Consider the following 19,348-nt stretch of genomic DNA (forward strand, 5'->3'; position numbering starts at 1 on the left):
TGTTTCCGCATTGCCATCTTACCTGTCCCCGACACTTATTCTCCCTATTAACTGCTATAAGGTTCTATTCATCATAGATCCAGCATCACAGAACCGTTGTAATCAGTATATCAGTATGTAGGAATTGCCAACAATAACAACTCAACGCTTCACCTCCTTCTCGTCGCTGAAAGCTGCACCAGAGGCCGCAATGCCCTCCCCTCCAGTCTAATCTTTGCCCTTTGCTTTGTTGTCTTCTTTCGCGGCCGGCATATCAGTGCTAGCCCTTTCGTGACCACCACTGACATTTCCACTACTGCTTTCTGGCATGGTGGTGTCGGCTTCCTTACTTGCTCTCGCTTCGTTGCAGCCCCGTTCGCGGCGCTTGCATCAAAGCAATCACCAATGCTTTGCGGAATAGTGGCCCTCAGCTTCATTTCTACGTTGGCTAGCTTTTCTTCTACTTCCTTCCTCTGCTTCTGTTCGCTCTTGAGTTCCTGTTCCAATTTTCCAACCCTCTCAGCTAGCATATCCTTTTCATTCTCTAGACGGTCTAGCCATGACCCTAGCACCAACATCATATAGATAAAAGCTGCACTGTTCCCTTCACATACTGACTCAAACCGCATTTATTCCAACGCATAAGAGCGCTCACACTCCGAACGATGATGGCGTGGGTTCCCCCTAGTATCAACCAACATCACGTACAACCAAGGAGCAGTACAATGTAACCCTAGTTGTGGAAAAAATTGCAATTATTCTTTAGCTACTTATATCTACATCAAAGCAAAAATCATTGGAAACTGAAAAGCATGCAAAATAATTCATAAAGATTGCTCGGCTAACCTAACCCTCCAAAAAAACATGAGCAAAATAACAAATAAAAAGCTTATCGCTTTGGCACACTGCTCCTGCTGCGCTGAGAAGGCTCCTCCACTAAGCATGCCTGTTCCCTCCAGTGTAACTCTCTTGAGTGATGCCGCTCCCCTTACCACGGTACTACTCTGCCAGCAGTGCCACCATACTGTCCCATGGCGCGGTCACGCAGGTTCAGTCTAGGTGGGCCGACGGCTCGTAGTTTTGCATGCGCTGTGTTCTCACCGCTCAGTTTGTGCTGCAGCGATAGACAGCCTGAAGGTCACTTTGCTTGCTGCCGCGATTCCTCACGCCAGTGTTTTGACAGTGAGTGCCCGCGGTCATCGAGTGTGAAGTGTCCATGTTTGGTTGTGTGCGCTGACACCATGCCAGGTAATTTAGACAGTAAGCAAATGTTTACAACAGGGACTTCTACTCCGGCAGCTGCTACGTATGGCATGGCCACACGAGCCCTGTCTTGCATACGATCTGTGATGCGCACAGTGTAGGTGTCTAGGCGCACCGAAGGCCAATAGTGTCGTGTGCATTATAGCACGCTTGCCCGTTACCCATGATCAAGAAGTGAAACGCCACTGTAACTTTTTAAAAATTATATTTTAATTATTATTTCCCAGTTTTGAAGCTTGCAATTTATATTTTCCCAGTTTTATTAGTTTTTTTTTGTTTTTCTCAAGTTTACCTTTCTTAAAGTCAAATTTTTGGGATCGGCACTGTGTCCGTCCTACTCATTCCATTCTTATCATTATTCTTCTCCTTTTTTTTTTTCTGATGCTGGTGAGTCGGAGTGTTCACAAAAAATATGCTATAGTGTCTTAGGACACTGAGATATTTTGAAACCTTGTAGAAATCACCAACAAGAATTCACAATTCTAAAACTGCAACATTAGAATTTGCTAACTTTGGCTAAAGTACAGATACAAACACCCAAATGCTAACTTGCCGTCTTTGAACACCCAGGAACATACCTGCTTTTTTTTTAGCTATTTTGTTGCAGTAGATGTATTGCAAATCACATCCCAAATTTTTAACACAAGAATTGTACCTTTTTTTTTCGACATTGGAAAAAATCTAATTGCATATTTGTGAGCAGCACACAAGATTGGATGTGTCTTGAAAGTTTCATGTGCCTCGAGCGAATATCAAAAACGGTTGTTCTGGGTGGCATGTCCCCTCATATTTAATGCTGTTTCCTTTTCATACTTCTCTTAAAGGGCCCCTCACCAGGCCCCATAGCAAAGTTTGGTTATACAATGGAAGTTGTTACATGTCCTCTAGGGAGTGTTCTGCCACAAAAAGTTTTCAAATCGGCTCATTAACAGCCGAGATAGAAATATTTCCGTGCTGTGAACCCATACTTCAGCAGGCGAGCTCCACTGCATAGCGAGACTCTCCCTCCACTCGCCCCGTCTAGCCTTCGCAAGCAAAACTCCTTCCCTGCGTTCTTCCATGCCTACAGGTATGACTACCGGTATAATTCATGGTATGACTACCATGACTACCGGTATAATTCAGTGCTACATGAATACTGAGGCAGGCACGAGTGGATCGCAGAACATGATCACGCGCTGAAACACGGTAGAACATGGCACAGTTTTGGTACCTGCGCACGTGACTGAACGACTGTGGAAACAAGCACACGAAGCGGAAGTACATCTCTCTTGCTTCGGTGTACAGTAAAAGAAAAACACGCTGACATTCCGTTTGTGTTTCATTATTTCCCTAACTTTAATTCGCCCATTCAAGCAACAGATCACACAGACAACAGATGTCTTGAATAATTCTTGAAGTCACATGTTACCACGAGCGATGTCACACTGCGGACAAAATTACGTAGGCGCAGGCGCACGATTATGTCATCCTCCAGCTTGGAGTGCAAAGGCCGCGAGAAGCAAAAACGGTGTTCGGTTTGAAATTTCAGACATTGCCAAGGCGCGAAGCGATCTAATACTTTTCAGACACGATTGTTATCGCGAAATGTATGCTCTGTGCTTGTCAGCTAAAAATAGCCAGAACTAGTGAGGGGCCCTTTAAAGCACAAATTTTGGGCTCCATGTAATATCCAGGCTTCGATATTTCAACGCCAAGAACAGACAGACCTAAAATGTTCTTTGAAGAACAGAGCCTAATGTATACTCTATGAAGTATAGCAAGAAATCTTTTTTTTTTTTGCTTTCACCTTGGAAATGAATTATTTTGCTACATTTTCTGCCACATAGTTGCCACATTTTGTGGGCTTGTATTTAATGGGCTGTAAAATATCTATTACAGTCGCCGACTGATAAATCGGCCACCGATAATCTGGACACGCTTGGTAATTCGGACAGCTTTGACTTAATGTGTATAGATGGCCGATCCTTCAGACAGCCGCAAACTCTACTTACAATAGAATAAGCGCCAAAATTGACGACACACAAGAAGGAATACGGACAGGACAAGGCGCTACTTGCAACTGTTGCAAGTAGCGCCTTGTCCTGTCCGTATTCCTTCTTGTGTGTCGTCAATTTTGGCGCTTATTCTATTGTAAGTTATGCACCAACTAGCCCCACAACGTGTTTTACTGCAAACTCTACATTCGATTATCTCAACTTCACCTGTGGCTGTAGCATATGCCAACTCTGCTGCCATTATTTCCTCTGGTAACCTCGACAAGTCATCAAGTATAGCCTCATATATTGCATGCAAGATTGTTATCTCTGAGGCCTTGCCTTGGTCGCTGCTCTGCACCTCTGAAATTTCACTGCAGGTGCCAATCTTGGGAGACTTTGCCTGAATTGTGAGGTTGCATCAACATTGCGTTCATCACATCCTTTCCCGGCACCTCGCTCATGGCACGTTATTGCCATTCTGTTTGTTGAGCTTGCCTTGCGGACAGCATTCTGCCATGCTGTGCTTGTTTGTTTAGGTCTGCTCTGCTGGCTCTAAGAAATCTTTCTCGTGAAGTTATAGACTCCAAAACTGTAGAGCCTGAACTGCTGCCTACCACAATGAGCTCAAATGCGGCCATCATTGATGACTTGCTAGGCTGCGGCGTACCGATTCCTGCCGCCATTAGGTTTGAAGACTTCGTAGACGTCGACAGCACGGTTTCGTCGTGTGCCGAACTGAGCGATGACGAAATAATTGAGCAAGTTCTCTCACCGTCAAACAGCGACTCTGACTCAGATGATGATGTGCCACGGGCTTTGGGGCCTTCTACATGCAGATTTTACTCAAGCCTTTGCAGTCCTTGAATTGGCATACAGCGAAACTCAAACCTGCTCAAACTTGCTTGCACATAAGCGGAAGTGCATGCAGCAACGCATCGACCACTTGTTCCTTGCACAGGGGCCTTAAAACGTAAATAAAGCGATATTTTTTTTTGATACATTCGTTTTTTTGGACATTGAATAGTTCGGATTTATTTACGTTCCCTGTGGAGTTTGAATTATCGGTCATCGACTGTAATGGTCAGATAAAAAGAAGTGCTTGCTATCCTTCATTCCTTACTCTTCTGCTAATTAACCATGCCTTACAAAGAACTTTTTATTGCGCCATTTATTTTCCATTGTGGCCTTAAACAATGAAAGTGAAATGTTAATTATCGTAGGAACTGATTGATCTACAGCAAAACTAATTACATATTTGAAATTAGCACAAACATCTTAATAACACTGGAAAGTTTCATTAATAGTGACGAAAAAAATGATGAACATTATTTCAATAGCAGTGTCCTCCCTTAATTTCCTTGATACCTTATAGTGGTCATTTGCTGTCATTGTACTTCAATGCCGTTCCCCAGCTGCCCAACTCTTCTGCAGCCAGCAAATCCTGACGGACTGGGGGTCACAACTTGAACTTTAGAGAGCAATGATCTATATGAATAAACTAGGTACTCCATGCAGTGCATTTGTTCACGCAGGACATAAAATCCTATTCAAGGATACTTGCGAAGCACACACAGACACAGGAAAATTAATGAAAGACTGAGAAAATGACTAACACACAACATGCTACTTCGAACAAAAATGTATTCATGTAGTACTTTGGGTGGTCATCCTCTTCTGTGTGTGCGTCTTTTCTTCATGTGCGTTTTGCCAGAATGATTTGAAGTTGCAATTCCCACAATTCCACAATTCCCATACTGGAACTTCTCATGGAACTATCGCCACTGAGGATAACCTACCTGGTGAAAAATGCTGGTTGGCAGTGGCTCGCTATAGTGGAAGCTAGGTGACTCGAGCACGGAGGCAGGCAGCACAAGGGCCTCTTCCAAGAGCTGCCCAAAACGGGACACAGGTAGCTGTCCGCTGCCATCAGCCAGCAGCGAGAACAGGTCTGTGCAGGCACAGGCCACATCCAGATGTGTGAGGCCACCGGCACGCTTCAATGCACCATAGTTTGCAGGCATTTCCAGGTACTAAACTCTCCACAAACCCTGTGTTACAGATGCAGCCCCACCGCTATTGGTTACCCTGCCTGGTGCATTATATGAGAGTTCATGCTGACTAAGGCACCTAGGTATGAGTAGGCTGCTTAAGCTCCGAATAGCATCTTGAAGGTTTTTCAGTGTAGCGCTACCAGTACAAGGATGCAGAGATGAAACAAGACACACATGCAGTGCTGTGTGTGTGTGTGTCTTGTTCCTTCTCTGCATCATTGTTCTGGTTGCGCTACAGTGAAAAACATTAACCATGATGTACCAACAAACCCAAATTTCTACGCTCTAAATAGCAGTTTAAAATCAAGAAATCAAGCACAATGCTGAAGCTGAAAAGGTAGCCAGAATTCACAAAGGGTTTTTGAAGCTCGAAATATCAGAGAGAAGACCCCACAAGTGTGATGCATGTATCAGTCAGTCCCTCTTATGCCCACTTCCCCACCACTGAAAAGCAAAAAATTAAAGCACCTGCTTACAGTGTGGAGCCAAACATTTAATCTTCCTCCTTGCAATACACCAACTTTGGAATGTCTTGTTTCACAAGGGAGTTAGACTAAATTTGACGAACACAATAAACTAACTCAAGCCATTCCTCCATTTAGTTCATGCAGGACTAAGACACCACTTTGATCACTGATTGTTTAGCCTAACTGTTGGTTATACTGCACTTAGTCCAACAATTACTGCTGAAAATTTTGAAACACACCAGAACGAGCATGTCTACAGTGCACAGATTGCACCTTGGTGGTGGCACAAAAACTCCCACAACATGCAGAAGAAAAAGAAAAAAAGAAAATGAAAAAAAAAATTGTTTCTGTAAAGAGCACTTCAAATGCAGAGCAATGAAAGGCAGGAGGAGAAACTCTACTCACCAGTGCAGACAGACAGCACAAAAAATGTCAGCACCATTTGTCAACAATGGCAGTGGTACCCATTGATCGGGGCATGGTACTAATGTGCGCTTTCACTGTGTACCACCCGATGGCATCAATGTGTGCTCGCACCCTCCATGCCTTCACTGCAAGCTTGCCTTCATGCTATCTGGTGCCTCCTCACATATCTGGCAACCTGCTCACATTGACACCAGCAGCGAGTTTACCCTTACTGGAAAACGTGCAACTATATAAGAAGCGTAGAACAAACTGAGAGGAGAGGGCAAGTGCTTTACACATGGATAAAGGATAGAAACTCTGGAGGAGTGTCACGTGTCAAAGCTGAAGGTCACTAAAAGATTGGCTCAGCACTTGAGCATGCCACAGTAGGTTTTAATGTCCTCCCATTCTGTTCTCTGTGCCCACTTTCAAGGTAGAGGTAACAGGCATGGCAGCACTGAATGGCTGCTATGTGAAAGGCTAATTTTTGGAGACACAGGAAAGTGAAAAAGTAAGGAAACAACTTCACAGAGAGTTGGCTTGCAAATACTGGCTGCATGACATCATGCTCCCCCACAGTTTCTTCAATTCCTTCATGGCTTTATAATTAACATAGTTCAAGGCAAAGATAGCACGAGAATGCACTGGCAGCATCTGGGCGCACCAAATGCAAATTGTCCTTTTTTCATATTAGTTCTAATGTTACACAGAATAATTTTTCATCTGTTCTCTAAGCAGCTGCTTTTAGTTTCCATTTAAGTGATTTGGTATGAACATTATGAAATGTACCAGTGTCACACACTACCAAGCTGTTTTATATGGAGCAGGGCCTAGCTTTGCAGCTTTCTTATCATTACCCCCTTTCTATATCCTTGAGACAAAAATATTGAATGACTGATTTTCCAGCAATATGAGTCCACACCAGTAGCCTAACTGTCTACTTTAAAGAGTTTGTCCTCCTGTCCATGCTCTCTGCATTTTCAAGGACTGTGTAGGAAAGATCGTTCTGTAACGCTGACTTCATGGCGGCACTAAATTCACCAAGTGTGTGTGTGTGCATTTTGCTGGGAGAGGGAAGCGGCACTCACAGCGCAGCTTGTCCAGCAGCTTGCCCGCACACAGGATGGCCAGGGCCACCTTGAGCGAGAGCACTCGCAGGCAGCCCTGCTGCTCCCTGCATGCACCAGATGTGTTTATATTGTAAGGGAAAACAAATGTGACATCAGTATTAACGAAAGCGAACTGTAAATGATGGAATTAGAAAAGAGGTGCAATATCAAACAGTCACCAGAATGCTTTAGCAGTGGACGAGGTGTATTATCAATGCATTATCTCCTAGTGGTTCACCTTGTTGCACAGAAGAGTATGTGTGTGCCCTATTGCAATTGCGAGCTTAAGTTTTACCCCATTTTCTATGACCCAGCATGTGCATACAAGTCTAGCACCACGAACTGCTTCAGTTGCTTTTGGCTGCCGTACCGAGTTGTGCTTTCACAACGAATGCCAACGCTGGAGACATTCGATTCACTCAGAAGTTGTGTACAAGTCATGTGACAAGCCCACAAGGTATGGCAAAAGGAGGCAAGCACAGCTTTCCTCATGACTGGGGCAGCCCCATATAATGTAACAGTGGTTGGATGGCACTCGCAAAAAGATCATTCAATCGAACACAAGAAATAGTCTTATCACATTACAGACAGAATACTTACTCAATGGGAACAACCTGCTGAGGCCATATTCTCAAGTGACCACTTCGAAAAGTAAACTTTCATTTTTTCGTGACGTGTCATGTAGCCTAACCAATGACTAATTAGATTGATGGACATCCTTGCCATTAGCCTAGTCAGTAGAGAGAGAGAGAGAGAAATTTATTTACAGAAAGGCAGAGAGGTCGGCCTGAGCTATAACTTGCTCTGGCCTGCTACTCTACTCTGGGGAAAAGGGACGGGGAGGGAAAGGGCTGATGAATGATGATGGTATAAGGAAGAGATGCGTATATACAAATTCACAGAGTTGTGGTATCTCTAAAGGCGTGCGTCCCGCCCAGTGGCTTGGAGAAAAGCTACAGCGGCTCTTGTTACCAGGGCTGCGCTGGTTGCATTAGGCCAAGGACCTAAAAGAAACTCGTCCGATAGCGGTCTCTCATGGATGTTTGCTATTGAAGAGACAAGTTGCTGTCGTTCTTGCGCGTACGCGGGACACACGCAAAATATATGTTCAAGTGTTTCTGGCACCTCACAGCATTCACAGTTTGGGCTAGTATCACTGGCACCTATCATATTTCTATAACGGTTGGTGAATGCGACACCAAGGCAAATCCGGTGCACCATGCTCGTGTGGTTTCTATTGAACTTGTGAGGCATACGAAATCTCATTTCTTGGTCCCATTTGTGTAATCGCTTGTGTCGTCGATCTGGTTGGGCCCAGTGTTCCAACGTAGAGTTGCGGTTTACGCGACGAAGTAGGGCGTTTGTGTCTGTTCGTGAGAACGGAATGCGTACTTCACAAGCATTATCTAAAGCAGTTTTTGCTTCAGCGTCTGCCTGTTCGTTCCCTATCACGCCACAGTGTGATGGTATCCACTGAAAGGTGACATTGTGGCCATTTCTTGTTGCGTGGTCGAGATACTCTGTAATTTCTATAGCTATAGAATAATACGGGCCCCGTCTGAGGACACAGTCAATCGTTTGCAGAGCTGGCTTGCAATCGCAGAATATCGTCCATGCGCGAGGACGCTCCTCGGAGAGAAATCGAAGTGCTTCCCGGATAGCAACAAGTTCTGCGGCAGTTGATGTTGAGCTATGGTCTAGTTTAAACCGGCGAGCGATGATCATATGTGGAATGACGAAGGCCGCAGTGGAGGCATATGGTGTGACAGAGCCATCGGTATACACATGTACAGTATCTCCGTACTCTGTAGAAATGTGCAACAGGGTGAGTTGCCTGAGGCCAATAGATGGAACGAAAGACTTTTTAGTAATTCCAGGGATCTGCAACGTAACGACAGGTTTAGGCAGAACCCACGGGGGTGTTCTCGGAATACAGTCGGGAGAGAATCTTGTCGGCAAAACACTCTGATGCCGCGTTATAGTCGTTGAAAAGCTGGAATCTGGGTGTGTGGTAGGGAGTGATGACAGAGGATGGTGCCTGTGTCGGGTCAACACGCGGAGGTACATTCGAAGAGGCTCGCAGAGCAAGTACACCCGAATAGGACAAGCACGAGCTTCCGCTATTGTTCCATTGGTTGACGTGCATCGTGGGAGGCCCAAACATGTGCGCAATGCTTGAGCTTGAATGCTCTCCAGCGCGCGCACACAACTAAGTCCCATGCTTGAGAGCGCCGGCATGCTGTACCGTATATACCCTACGAATAGTGCTCGGTACAATTGGAGTAATGACGACTCCGAGGGGCCCCATCTTGTTGCTGCCACGACGCGAAGGACGTGAACAAAACTCTTCAGCTTTGACTTCAGTGCGGCGACGTGTCTTGACCAAGATAATCCCCGGTCTATGACTAAGCCAAGGAATCTGTGGTGTGTAACCGTAGGTATCGCTACGCCGTCAACAATGATCGGATACATGCTCATTCGTTTTCGCGTGAACGTAATCACAGAACATTTTTCAGTTGAGAGTCGGAGGCCTTGACGCCGAAGATACTTAGCTGCGATTGTCACTGCGCGTTGAAGCCTAGCACGCATTTGGGGACGGGTGGCTCCAGATGCCCATATGCATATGTCGTCGGCATATGTGCTAATCTTTACCGTGCTAGGAAGTTCGGATGCAAGGCCAATCAATGCAACATTGAAAAGAGTTGGACTGAGAACTCCCCCTTGTGGAACACCTCGATGTATATGGTACTGTCCGGTGTCGCCATCACTTGTCGACATATACACCGTGCGGCCACTGAGGTAGCTAACAACCCATGTATATAGTCGGCCACCGATGTCTAAATCTTCCAGTGCATCAAGGATTGCATAATGGAGTACATTGTCGTATGCACCCTTAATATCCAGAAAGACAGCTCCAACTAACCGACGTCGACTTCTTTCCTGTTCAACAGTGGAGACCAAGTCGATAACTCCGTCAATCGAAGAACGGCCTCTTCTAAATCCGTGCATAAAATCAGGAAAGCAATTATTTCTCTCTAGATACCATTCCAGTCTTGACAAAACCATTCTTTCCATTACTTTGCCGACGCAACTGGCTAAGGCGATCGGTCTGTAGGAGGAAAGCTCGTTGGGGCACTTTCCCGGTTTAAGCAGCGCTACAACGCGACTGCATTTCCAACCATCTGGAACATTTCCTTTCTCCCACGTCGCATTATAAAAAGATAGGAGAAGACGTCGTGATTCGGTGCCAAGATGGCAGAGTGCAGCGTACGTGATTCCGTCTGGTCCTGGTGCCGAGGAGCGTCGAGAAACTGAAAGCGCAGCGTCAAGCTCTTGCATCGTAAACGGTACTTCGAGCCGCTCATCAGGTGACGGGGGTGCGATGGTGACAAGGGATGAAGTCACTGCATTAGATGCGTCCACAATCAGTTTACAGTAGTCCTCTGCTACCTCCAATTCGGTCCGGCGTTGATGTAGAGCCACCGCATGGAATGGGTGTCTTTGTTGTGGAGTTGCCTGGAGACTTCGTATGACCCGCCATATCTTAGATAGAGGCTGTCTTGGATCTAGGGATCCACAGAAAGCCCTCCAACGCTGTCTGTCAAGCTTCTCCAGATGTCGAAGAACATGTCGTTGAGCTCGGCGACTGCTCGAAAGATCGGACGGTGACTTTGTTCTTCTGTATCGCCGTTCCGCGCGGCGACGGATCGCACGAAGGGCCTCATATTGTATGTCGACCGATGACCTGTGCCTCGGTATGCTGACTTCTCTAGTTTTGTCCCGCAGGGTAGAGGCAATGATGTCCTCTATTTCGGATGGAGATGTCATACTCTGACAGGTGGTGTCGACAGAGGTCTTAAATGCAATCCAGTCTGTTTGACGAATGCAACGTGAGGCTGAACGGCGAAACCAGCTAAAGTGAACGTAAGTGGGGAGGTGGTCGCTACCATGAGTCTCTAGATCCGTCGACCAGGATGCTGAAGACAGAAGGCTCCTTGATACAAACGTTAGGTCAAGACAACTGCTGTAGGACGTGCCACGAATAAATGTAGGAGACCCGTCATTGAGCACATTTAGTCCCCGACTACACATAAAGTCAGCCAAGTATTTGCCACGAGAATTCATCGAAGTGCTACCCCACAGGGGATGGTGCGCGTTAAAGTCACCAATCACAATATGAGGGCCTTGCGATGCTTGCAGCAGAGACATCAGGTGCGAGCAATCGGTCCTCGCTCTTGGGTGGATATATCCTCCAATCACTGTAACCGTGCGACATCTGTATTTTATGGTGAGGCATACGTAATCATTAGTAGTATGCGATGGGACGTCATGTCTGAAATACACCAGGTCGTGACGTATACAAACTAATACTTTGCTCGAGGGTTGGTCGTTACGAGACCACATCTGGACATAACCAGAAATACGGAAAGAAGAATCCATATTAGGTTCACAGATAACAATAACTGGAAATTGGTATTTAAATACCCGCTGTCGGAAATCCGACAAACGACCACGCAGACCGCGAGCATTCCATTGCATAACAAACGATTCACGCATCCGTTCTTCAAACATTATCGCCATACTTGCTTAGTGAAGAACCACTAGCAGTGGTTCCAAGACTTCAAGTAGCTGCACGGCAGCCTTGGCAGCCGGGGTATTTAGGCCGGAAAGAATCCTGCGCATGGAGCCCATCAAATTTTTCACCATACTCGTGACGTCAATGTCATCCATCTTTTCATTTTCTTCAGTATGTGTAGGAGCGGTGCATAAGGGATTTCCCACAGGCCTTGATGGTAACGAGGGCCACTGAGTCTCCGATGTGGCTAGTGCCGATGATGGGTCGCCTTGTACTTTCGCGGCATACAAAGGCTTTGAGGCACGTGCTTCTTCATTCCTGAGACGAAGAGGGGGTGGATGTTGCACTTGAGCTGTCGTCCCTCCAACGCGAGGAGGGCTGCGATCCCGTTGATGTCGGTTTCGTGAACGACGTCTGCGGTGGCGGATAGCCCTTGCCGCTTCCCTGTGCGTGGAACGATCTCTACCCATCTTCTTCAGAATACCCATTTCCTTCCTGATCTTTGGGCACTCTTTTGACGTTGCGTCATGAGCACCAGAACAATTTGGACATTTCGCAGCAACGTTGCAATTGCTGTCTCCGTGAGGTCCACCACATCGTTTGCATGTTATTGCACCCTTGCAAACTGCACTGACATGCCCAAGTTTCATGCACCTGTGACACTGTAAAAGCCTCGGCACGTAAGGACGTACCGGATGCCTCACATATCCAACCTTGACGTGTGTTGGCAAAGTTTCCGATTGGAACACTAATTTCACACATCGGGAACGTCCAAAACGGTGAAAGCTGAGCACAGGAGCTGACGATGATAGTAGTTTGGCCAGGTCAGTGTCTGTAATGTCAATGTCCACATCGTAGATGACGCCTGTCGTCGCTTCCTTGCCGTATGTGGGGAATGCGCGAACAGGGATGCTTCCCAACTGAGTGATGTTTTTCAGTGTCTCCAGTATGGTCGGCGTATTGACTTCCACCGAGAGGATGTTCTTTCGAGCGTTTATACGTATTTCTTCTACTTGACCATGGGCAGTTCGTTCAAAATATTCCGACAGGCTCTGCCTGTTCAGTGAGTTGAGGTTGTCTGTTGTCGTTGTTGGTACATATGCAATGGTGTATGATTGCTTGCCACTTGCCTTTTTCGTCGCCTGGCGACTGGTCGGTGATGTTCTTCGTATCTTTCTCTTCAGACGTCGGCTTGACACCACGGTAAAATCGCTGTCCGAGCCCATCTCATCAGTAGAGGAGCCATCAGATGACTCAATCGGGACCATGCTGGGGTCGAAGCGGTCACTCACGTCACCGGCATAATGAACTGGCCGTTCAGGACGAAACTGCTGGGCGGGGTTTGGGTCCCCCATTGCAGAGGACGACGTCCCCCAGTTTTCTTGTGACTGATTGCAGAGATCACAGAAAATAAAATAGAAAATGCAGAGAGCTCGAAGCTGAAGCTGCTCGCTACGATCACTTCTTCTTCTTCTCCGCCTAGTCAGTAAGCATTCACTGAAAGTAATGTCTTCGATGGCAATTGATTTAAAATACAGCTCCAGGTAATAACAGAGAAATAGACTAGAATTATAGGGTGGACAAACAGTGCAGCTGCATACAAAGAATAAAGATTCGTCCTTCATTTTCATGTCCTTTCTGGATTACCAATTTTCTGCTCACTTAGTAAAGAGTGGCCTACTAATGTATTCTAGATGCGTGATTAACTAATCTAGCTTATTATTTTTCTTTAGTGTCTCTCTGAAGCACTTATGTTCCCAACTCAAAAGATGGGCTCAAGCAGACGTCCATACTGACGGGTCATAGCTGGCAAGCAGCCAGTTGAGCAGCAGGCTGACGCAGTGGGGCAGATCCAGCTGCTGGCTGGGGGGAAGGCGCTTGTTGAGCTGGTAGTACAGGGAGTTCAGCAGGGCACGCACCCGCGTCACCCCAAGAGGTGCTTGGGCATCCATGGCATTGAATGCATTCTCACGGAAGGCCTCGATAAGGTTCCACAGGTCGACTAAATGCACTGCGCATTCAGAAAGATGCAGCCTTTTACTGCACGACGTAACCTCTACATGTAGCGAACCAGGTTTTAGTTTTTCACAGTGTTTAAAAACAAGCCCTCAAGATACTTCTGGCTGCTGGTTTCAATAGCTGCAGCCGAAAGTCTTCCCACAGTTTGTTTCCGAAATGTCCTTAGTAATCCCTGTGCTTCTCAACCTCTGATGGAAAGAAGTGCTTCATACTTATGCTACTTCATTTAGGACAATTTCGGAACAAAGACCACATTTAAAAGCATTAAAGGAGTACACATGCAGCGCAGAAATTATGAGATGACCCACAATATTTTGAGGTATCGCTTCAATAACTGTGGGTGGGAACACATACACTGAAAAGTGAATTAGCCAGCAGTCTTTACAAACACGTCAACTGAAACACTTGTCCACCAGATACCACTTAGTTTTAAAAGCCTACGTGAAACTTTAGGCGCGTCAAAGTATACCAGCAAGAACACTAAGAATACTAATCCAGTTCCTTACATTGGCACCGCTTCTGAATGAAGCGAAGCTTGCAGGCCGTTCGATAGGAGGCAAACCGGATCACATCAAAGTTCTGGTTCTCTGCACAGGCAATCAGATGAGCCTACATCACATAATAAAGCAGCAGACTCTACAAAAACAGCATGTAGCAAGCACCATAACAAAAAGAAAGAAGGGTCAACAACAAGCATGGCCTTCTGCCTCTTACTGCATTAATATGTCATCACTTATCAGTACTGTCACAAGTTTAAATAAAATGATATTATAGTGAGAAAATAACTACTTGCTATTGATATTTGTCACTTGTTTTGGCCAAGTTTACCAATTTCGATGCAACACATTTGCAAATGAACATTTTCTACAGATGCCGCACCTGCATCCTACGACATCTCCTGCAAGTAAAGCATACAATCAGCAAATTTTCAGCAAATGAAAGCACACCATGTTAGGAATTTCTTAGTAAGACATATACACATGAATCCTACAGTGCCTTTCTGTAAATTAACAAAATTTCACTACAGGTGCTACGTAGAAAATGGGTTTATCTTGAAGCATAAATAATGCAAATATGAGGATGTGCATTAAAGAAATGAAAAAGCTGAATAAAAATGAAACTGTATCCATACATGCACCTAACTAAAATTTTCTGTAAGCCGCTCCAGCAGGCTGTTTGAAATTCCTTGATTTTGTCCTTATCACAATAATAAAAAAAAAAAAAATTAAGGCTCTTTGCGTAAATCTGCCACTGAAAGGACTTGTGATAGTAAGTTCAGATTTCTCTTGTACATGATGCGGCTGATGTCCATGTTGCTGCTTCAGGTAGACTTTAGCAAACTTGCATAGCAAGGCACAGGTACGTGCCTTGATGAAGCCTCCAAATATGCTGCATGCTATGTAGCATTCATTTGGCAAATGCTGTCTACTGACTCAAACATTAAGGTACACAGGCTTTACATAATTTTCCACTTTTTCTTTTTGTTTGTGTAATTATAAACACGACACACAAGATGATTCAGACAAGAAGACACAAACCAGTGTGAACACTAAGCAAAACTTGCTCTTGCAAGTGCAGTTTCGTATGAGTGCACATCGCAGGGGCACACATGGCACACAATCAGACAAGAGACCAATGAGACTTCACTATAATGCAAACACTAAGTATACCTTGCACAGGTAAAAGACTTAGAAGCACACAGATAGCAAGTGAATCAGGCACACGCACTCAGGGCATCTCCCCTGAACATGCCAGCACAATGCTTCCTAGAACAGCCGCAAGTCAGAACTCAATCTTCAATAGCTAACCTTTCCAAGCTCTGACGTTGCCTTGCTAAATTTAAAGAACTGAAAATTACTGTGTGGACGAAGGCTCCTTTCCGTTCCCTACGTCACATTTTGGCATAAAAAACGACTTGCGGCTCTTGCCCGCTTTTAGTGTGATCAAGGAACCCGTACAGGTCCCGAAACGTCTCTGTGTGTTCTTTCACCTTGACTTGGTCAGTGGCCGTAATTTCTTCATTATATGAAACCCTATAGCGTGAGCAAGTACATGTCACAGCATTTGTGGTATAGCTTCAACAGAAAAGTTGTGATGTGCAAGGGCCGGGGCAAGCGAGCCCAAGACCCACGATGAGGAGCCACGGTTCTCGGAGTAGTTGAGTGAGCAGAGAAGATGTGGCGTGAGTGCGGGGAAGACAGCAGCAGGAGTGAATGAGTGTGTGGGAGGAAAGGGGCGAATGGGGGGACACGGAGTGTGGTCGTGTGGTGGGCACGGTTGGCGTGCATGGTTCGGGACGAACATGTGGCGTGTCGTCAAACGTGACAAGTGGGGGCCCGTCCGGGATTTACGTGGACATGGAGACAGTGAACGTTCCCGAAGAATTAGTGCAGCATCTGCTAGAGCAGACGAACGGATCCACCATAGAACGCGAGCAAATCGTGGCAGCGGTCAGACAAAGATTGATGGTGGCCGAGGCAGTGCCTACGGGTTCTAGGACAAGCTTGAGACGAACGTGTGGCATGTCATCGAGCATGACAAAGTGCACAACTTTTTAATGTGAGACTCACATGTATCATGTGTGGCACCTTTTGCAGTGCTCAAAACTTTTTTTTTTTATCAGGATGGCTTATTACTTCACAAGCCATAATAAGAACATGCTAAATATTTGCTCAAGGCAATGTGAACAAATGATATGTAACAGAAGCATTTTCAGAAAGGGTATGTTATTAACATTAGAACTAGTAGACTTGAAGCAAGAAGTAAAAAAGAATACAGGAATAAAAGGACAGACAAAGACAAGCACTTCTCCATCTTTTTGTCCATATTTTTCTTTGCACTTCAGGAATACTAAACAGCTTTCTTTTTCAAGAATTACTTAACACTTGAAGCTTAAAGTCCAAGCACGGTCATTTCATCAAGAAAAGTCTTAAGTTAGGCACGGGGCTGCAAACTCTGCAAGCAGATACTCACGGGCAAAGCTGTGTACAGGAAGGAAGAACTCCACGGAAAGTGTACAACTTAAAAGAATAAGGCTGAATACTTTGGAGAGTCAAGCTGGTCTCATGTAAAGGCTTTGTGCACTGCATGCGGTACCACACATTTTGAATCTTTTCTGTATATGGTGAAAACAAAACAGAGTCAGTCTGCTCACTCATTTCAGCCATGAGCAACTTGACATCTGCTCCTGGTTCTTCATCTTGGTACTCCATGATTAACCCCGTGATCTGGTTTTCTGCCAAGAGAGCAGGCTCCCTTCACTTGTAAGTCAACTGTAGCCACGTGTTGATTGACCAGCCTCCCTCCACTGGACCATAATGCTGCAAAGACAAAATTCTTTTTTTTTTTAATCCCAAGAGCACAGACTGTAATTCTGCATAACAAAAGACTGCAACCAACAGACTGGCAAGCACACACATCACACAAACTAAATGCTTGGGGAAGATTGTAAATAATTTTGGTGTTGAAGAAACCAGGCGGCACATTTTCACAATCACATGTTAAATTAATGAGCTGAATTCAGGTATATTGCATCAAAATATGTGCACATGAAATGGTGGCCATTTCAAAATGTGGTGAACAGTTCAGAATTCAGCTGTAATAAATAAGTGAGGGATGAAATCACAATGATAATCATATGACAGAATACTTGGCTGCATGCTTCAAGGAACTAAAGCAAGCATAATCAGTTTCAGGCCGATCAAGCATTTCTGCAAGTTCTGTTGTCTTTATCTATTTATGAAATGCTTCTATTTGCTTCAGCACTCAATTCTGCAAATAGTGTAGCTGTAAAACTGCTCTCACTGCACATTTTTCACCAAATTTTTTCTATTTTTTCAGGCAGCATTTCACTACAACAGCCCTCACCACAATATATTGCATCGGTCAACCAGCTGCTCATCAACATTTTTGTAAATAACACAGCTGAAGTGTTCATACAAGGTTTCGCAAGCAAGTCAAATTTAACACTGAAAAACTGACGCCTTTCATAACATATTTGCTTCCTCTGCATTCTTTGTTCACATACCTGACCAGATAAACAATTTGCGCACGAGTAAACCTTCGCGACGTTTACTACGTATGTGCGTTTCAAGAGTGAATGCTCCCTACCTCTGCATTGACATATAGACGAAATTGTCACAGTCGGCTTTGCGATACCTTGTCAGACATTATAGCCTAGTTTCAAAATGAGCAACTTAAGCTACATCCATGCTGCACTACTGTGGAACCTTTCAGTTAAGAGAATTAATTTCTGGCTATGGGAGATGCCAAAGGGGGCTATCTGGCAATCTGTAATCAATGTGCTCCAATCTAATTAAATCCCGCAAGATATAATTTCTGCAGAAACACCTATGTCAACTTCTTACGGCGACAAAACTTACACCCGCTGCAGCAAACCATTTGTTGTGAGACCGTTTGAATTTCAAGCTCATAAATTTCTTATATCACATCGCAGAAACACAATCAATGGTTTTGCTAACGATCCGGCAACTTGCAGACTGACGATCCCTCCACTCAGCCATGGTGATGTTGCACATATTCCACGCCATCACCAACAGAACTTCCTTCCTAAAGGTCGTAGTCGGGAGGGGAAGCAGCGTAAGCTATTTGTATGTGCCCGTCTCGCACTAGCCTGCGCAAAGCGCGCTGGAAAGTGAAACTGCGTGTCGCAGGGCCCCGAGAACGACGGTTACTCGCGATGGTCGGACGGACCATAACTGCCCGCTATTCTCTACGATACTTCACGAAGCTGGATCAGTTATTAAGCAGCATTCTTCAGGCGAACTAGATAAGGCTGTTTGTGCACACAAGACGAGAACCCATCGGTTCGCGCTGATCTCTGGTGGATCAAAATATATATGAAATGAGCGAAAAAACTAAAAAAAAACTTCGTGCGTTTATTTCCACTTTTTCTTATTTCCAAATGCAGACCGATTGTCACTGCACTGCAGCACACGTTTCCTAACGCCGCTTATCGCTCGCAATCTCTGCATCCTCAGTCCGCAACCACCGTCGAGAGCAGCCAGACAGATTCGGATGCAACTTGATGTTAGGCAAGTAATGTCAAATTCAGCGAGTAAACAGCTGCGTGTTATGTTACGACATTAATGACACGCCCAAGTCTAGAGCTGCGCACTTTTTCTGAGAACTTAAACTCTGTCCCCGTTCACGGCCTCCCCCTACGCGCGCGGACGCGAGCAACCGGAGTAGGCGCGGCAGCATCACAGCCCGGGAACACGGACGAGTTACGTTTAATGGTGATGCGTACAGTACTCACAGAAAAGGTACAAATTCTTCAGCCATGCATCGATGTCTAGCTTTCTGCGATTCAATTTCTTTCGCGTTAGTTTCCTCAGGTCTACGCGATCCACAAACGTCAAACATGGAAAAAGCACGCCATTTTCGCGTTGCGCCGAAAACAAACAATACAAAGAAAAAAAAAGCGCAATACCAGGCCGGCACTGCCGGGGCCCACGCGTAATACATACGCATTATTAGT

At 45.4% G+C, this 19,348-nt stretch overlaps 1 protein-coding gene across 6 annotated transcripts in view; it reads right to left on the bottom strand.

Moving 5' to 3' along the window:
- LOC142557740 (dystrobrevin alpha-like) overlaps positions 1-19,270 on the bottom strand; it is a 70,978-nt gene extending 51,708 nt beyond the window's left edge. The window contains exons 1-6 of one of the 6 annotated variants that reach the window (XM_075669800.1): positions 19,127-19,270; positions 17,003-17,168; positions 14,355-14,435; positions 13,627-13,840; positions 7,233-7,318; positions 5,018-5,169 (exon numbers count right to left, since the gene is read on the bottom strand). In XM_075669800.1, the coding sequence (XP_075525915.1) occupies positions 5,018-5,169; positions 7,233-7,318; positions 13,627-13,840; positions 14,355-14,435; positions 17,003-17,060 (591 nt within the window). In that variant the 5' untranslated portion in view covers positions 17,061-17,168; positions 19,127-19,270. Of the gene's footprint in view, positions 1-5,017; positions 5,170-7,232; positions 7,319-13,626; positions 13,841-14,354; positions 14,458-17,002; positions 17,185-17,958; positions 17,977-18,230; positions 18,595-19,126 lie in introns of those variants that run through there. The other 5 variants (XM_075669801.1, XM_075669805.1, XM_075669802.1 and 2 more) reach the window with 5 other exon arrangements.
- Between the last annotated feature and the right edge of the window lie 78 nt (positions 19,271-19,348).

This window comes from Dermacentor variabilis, chromosome 9 (genome assembly GCF_050947875.1).
Source record: "Dermacentor variabilis isolate Ectoservices chromosome 9, ASM5094787v1, whole genome shotgun sequence".
NCBI classification, from domain to species: domain Eukaryota; kingdom Metazoa; phylum Arthropoda; class Arachnida; order Ixodida; family Ixodidae; genus Dermacentor; species Dermacentor variabilis.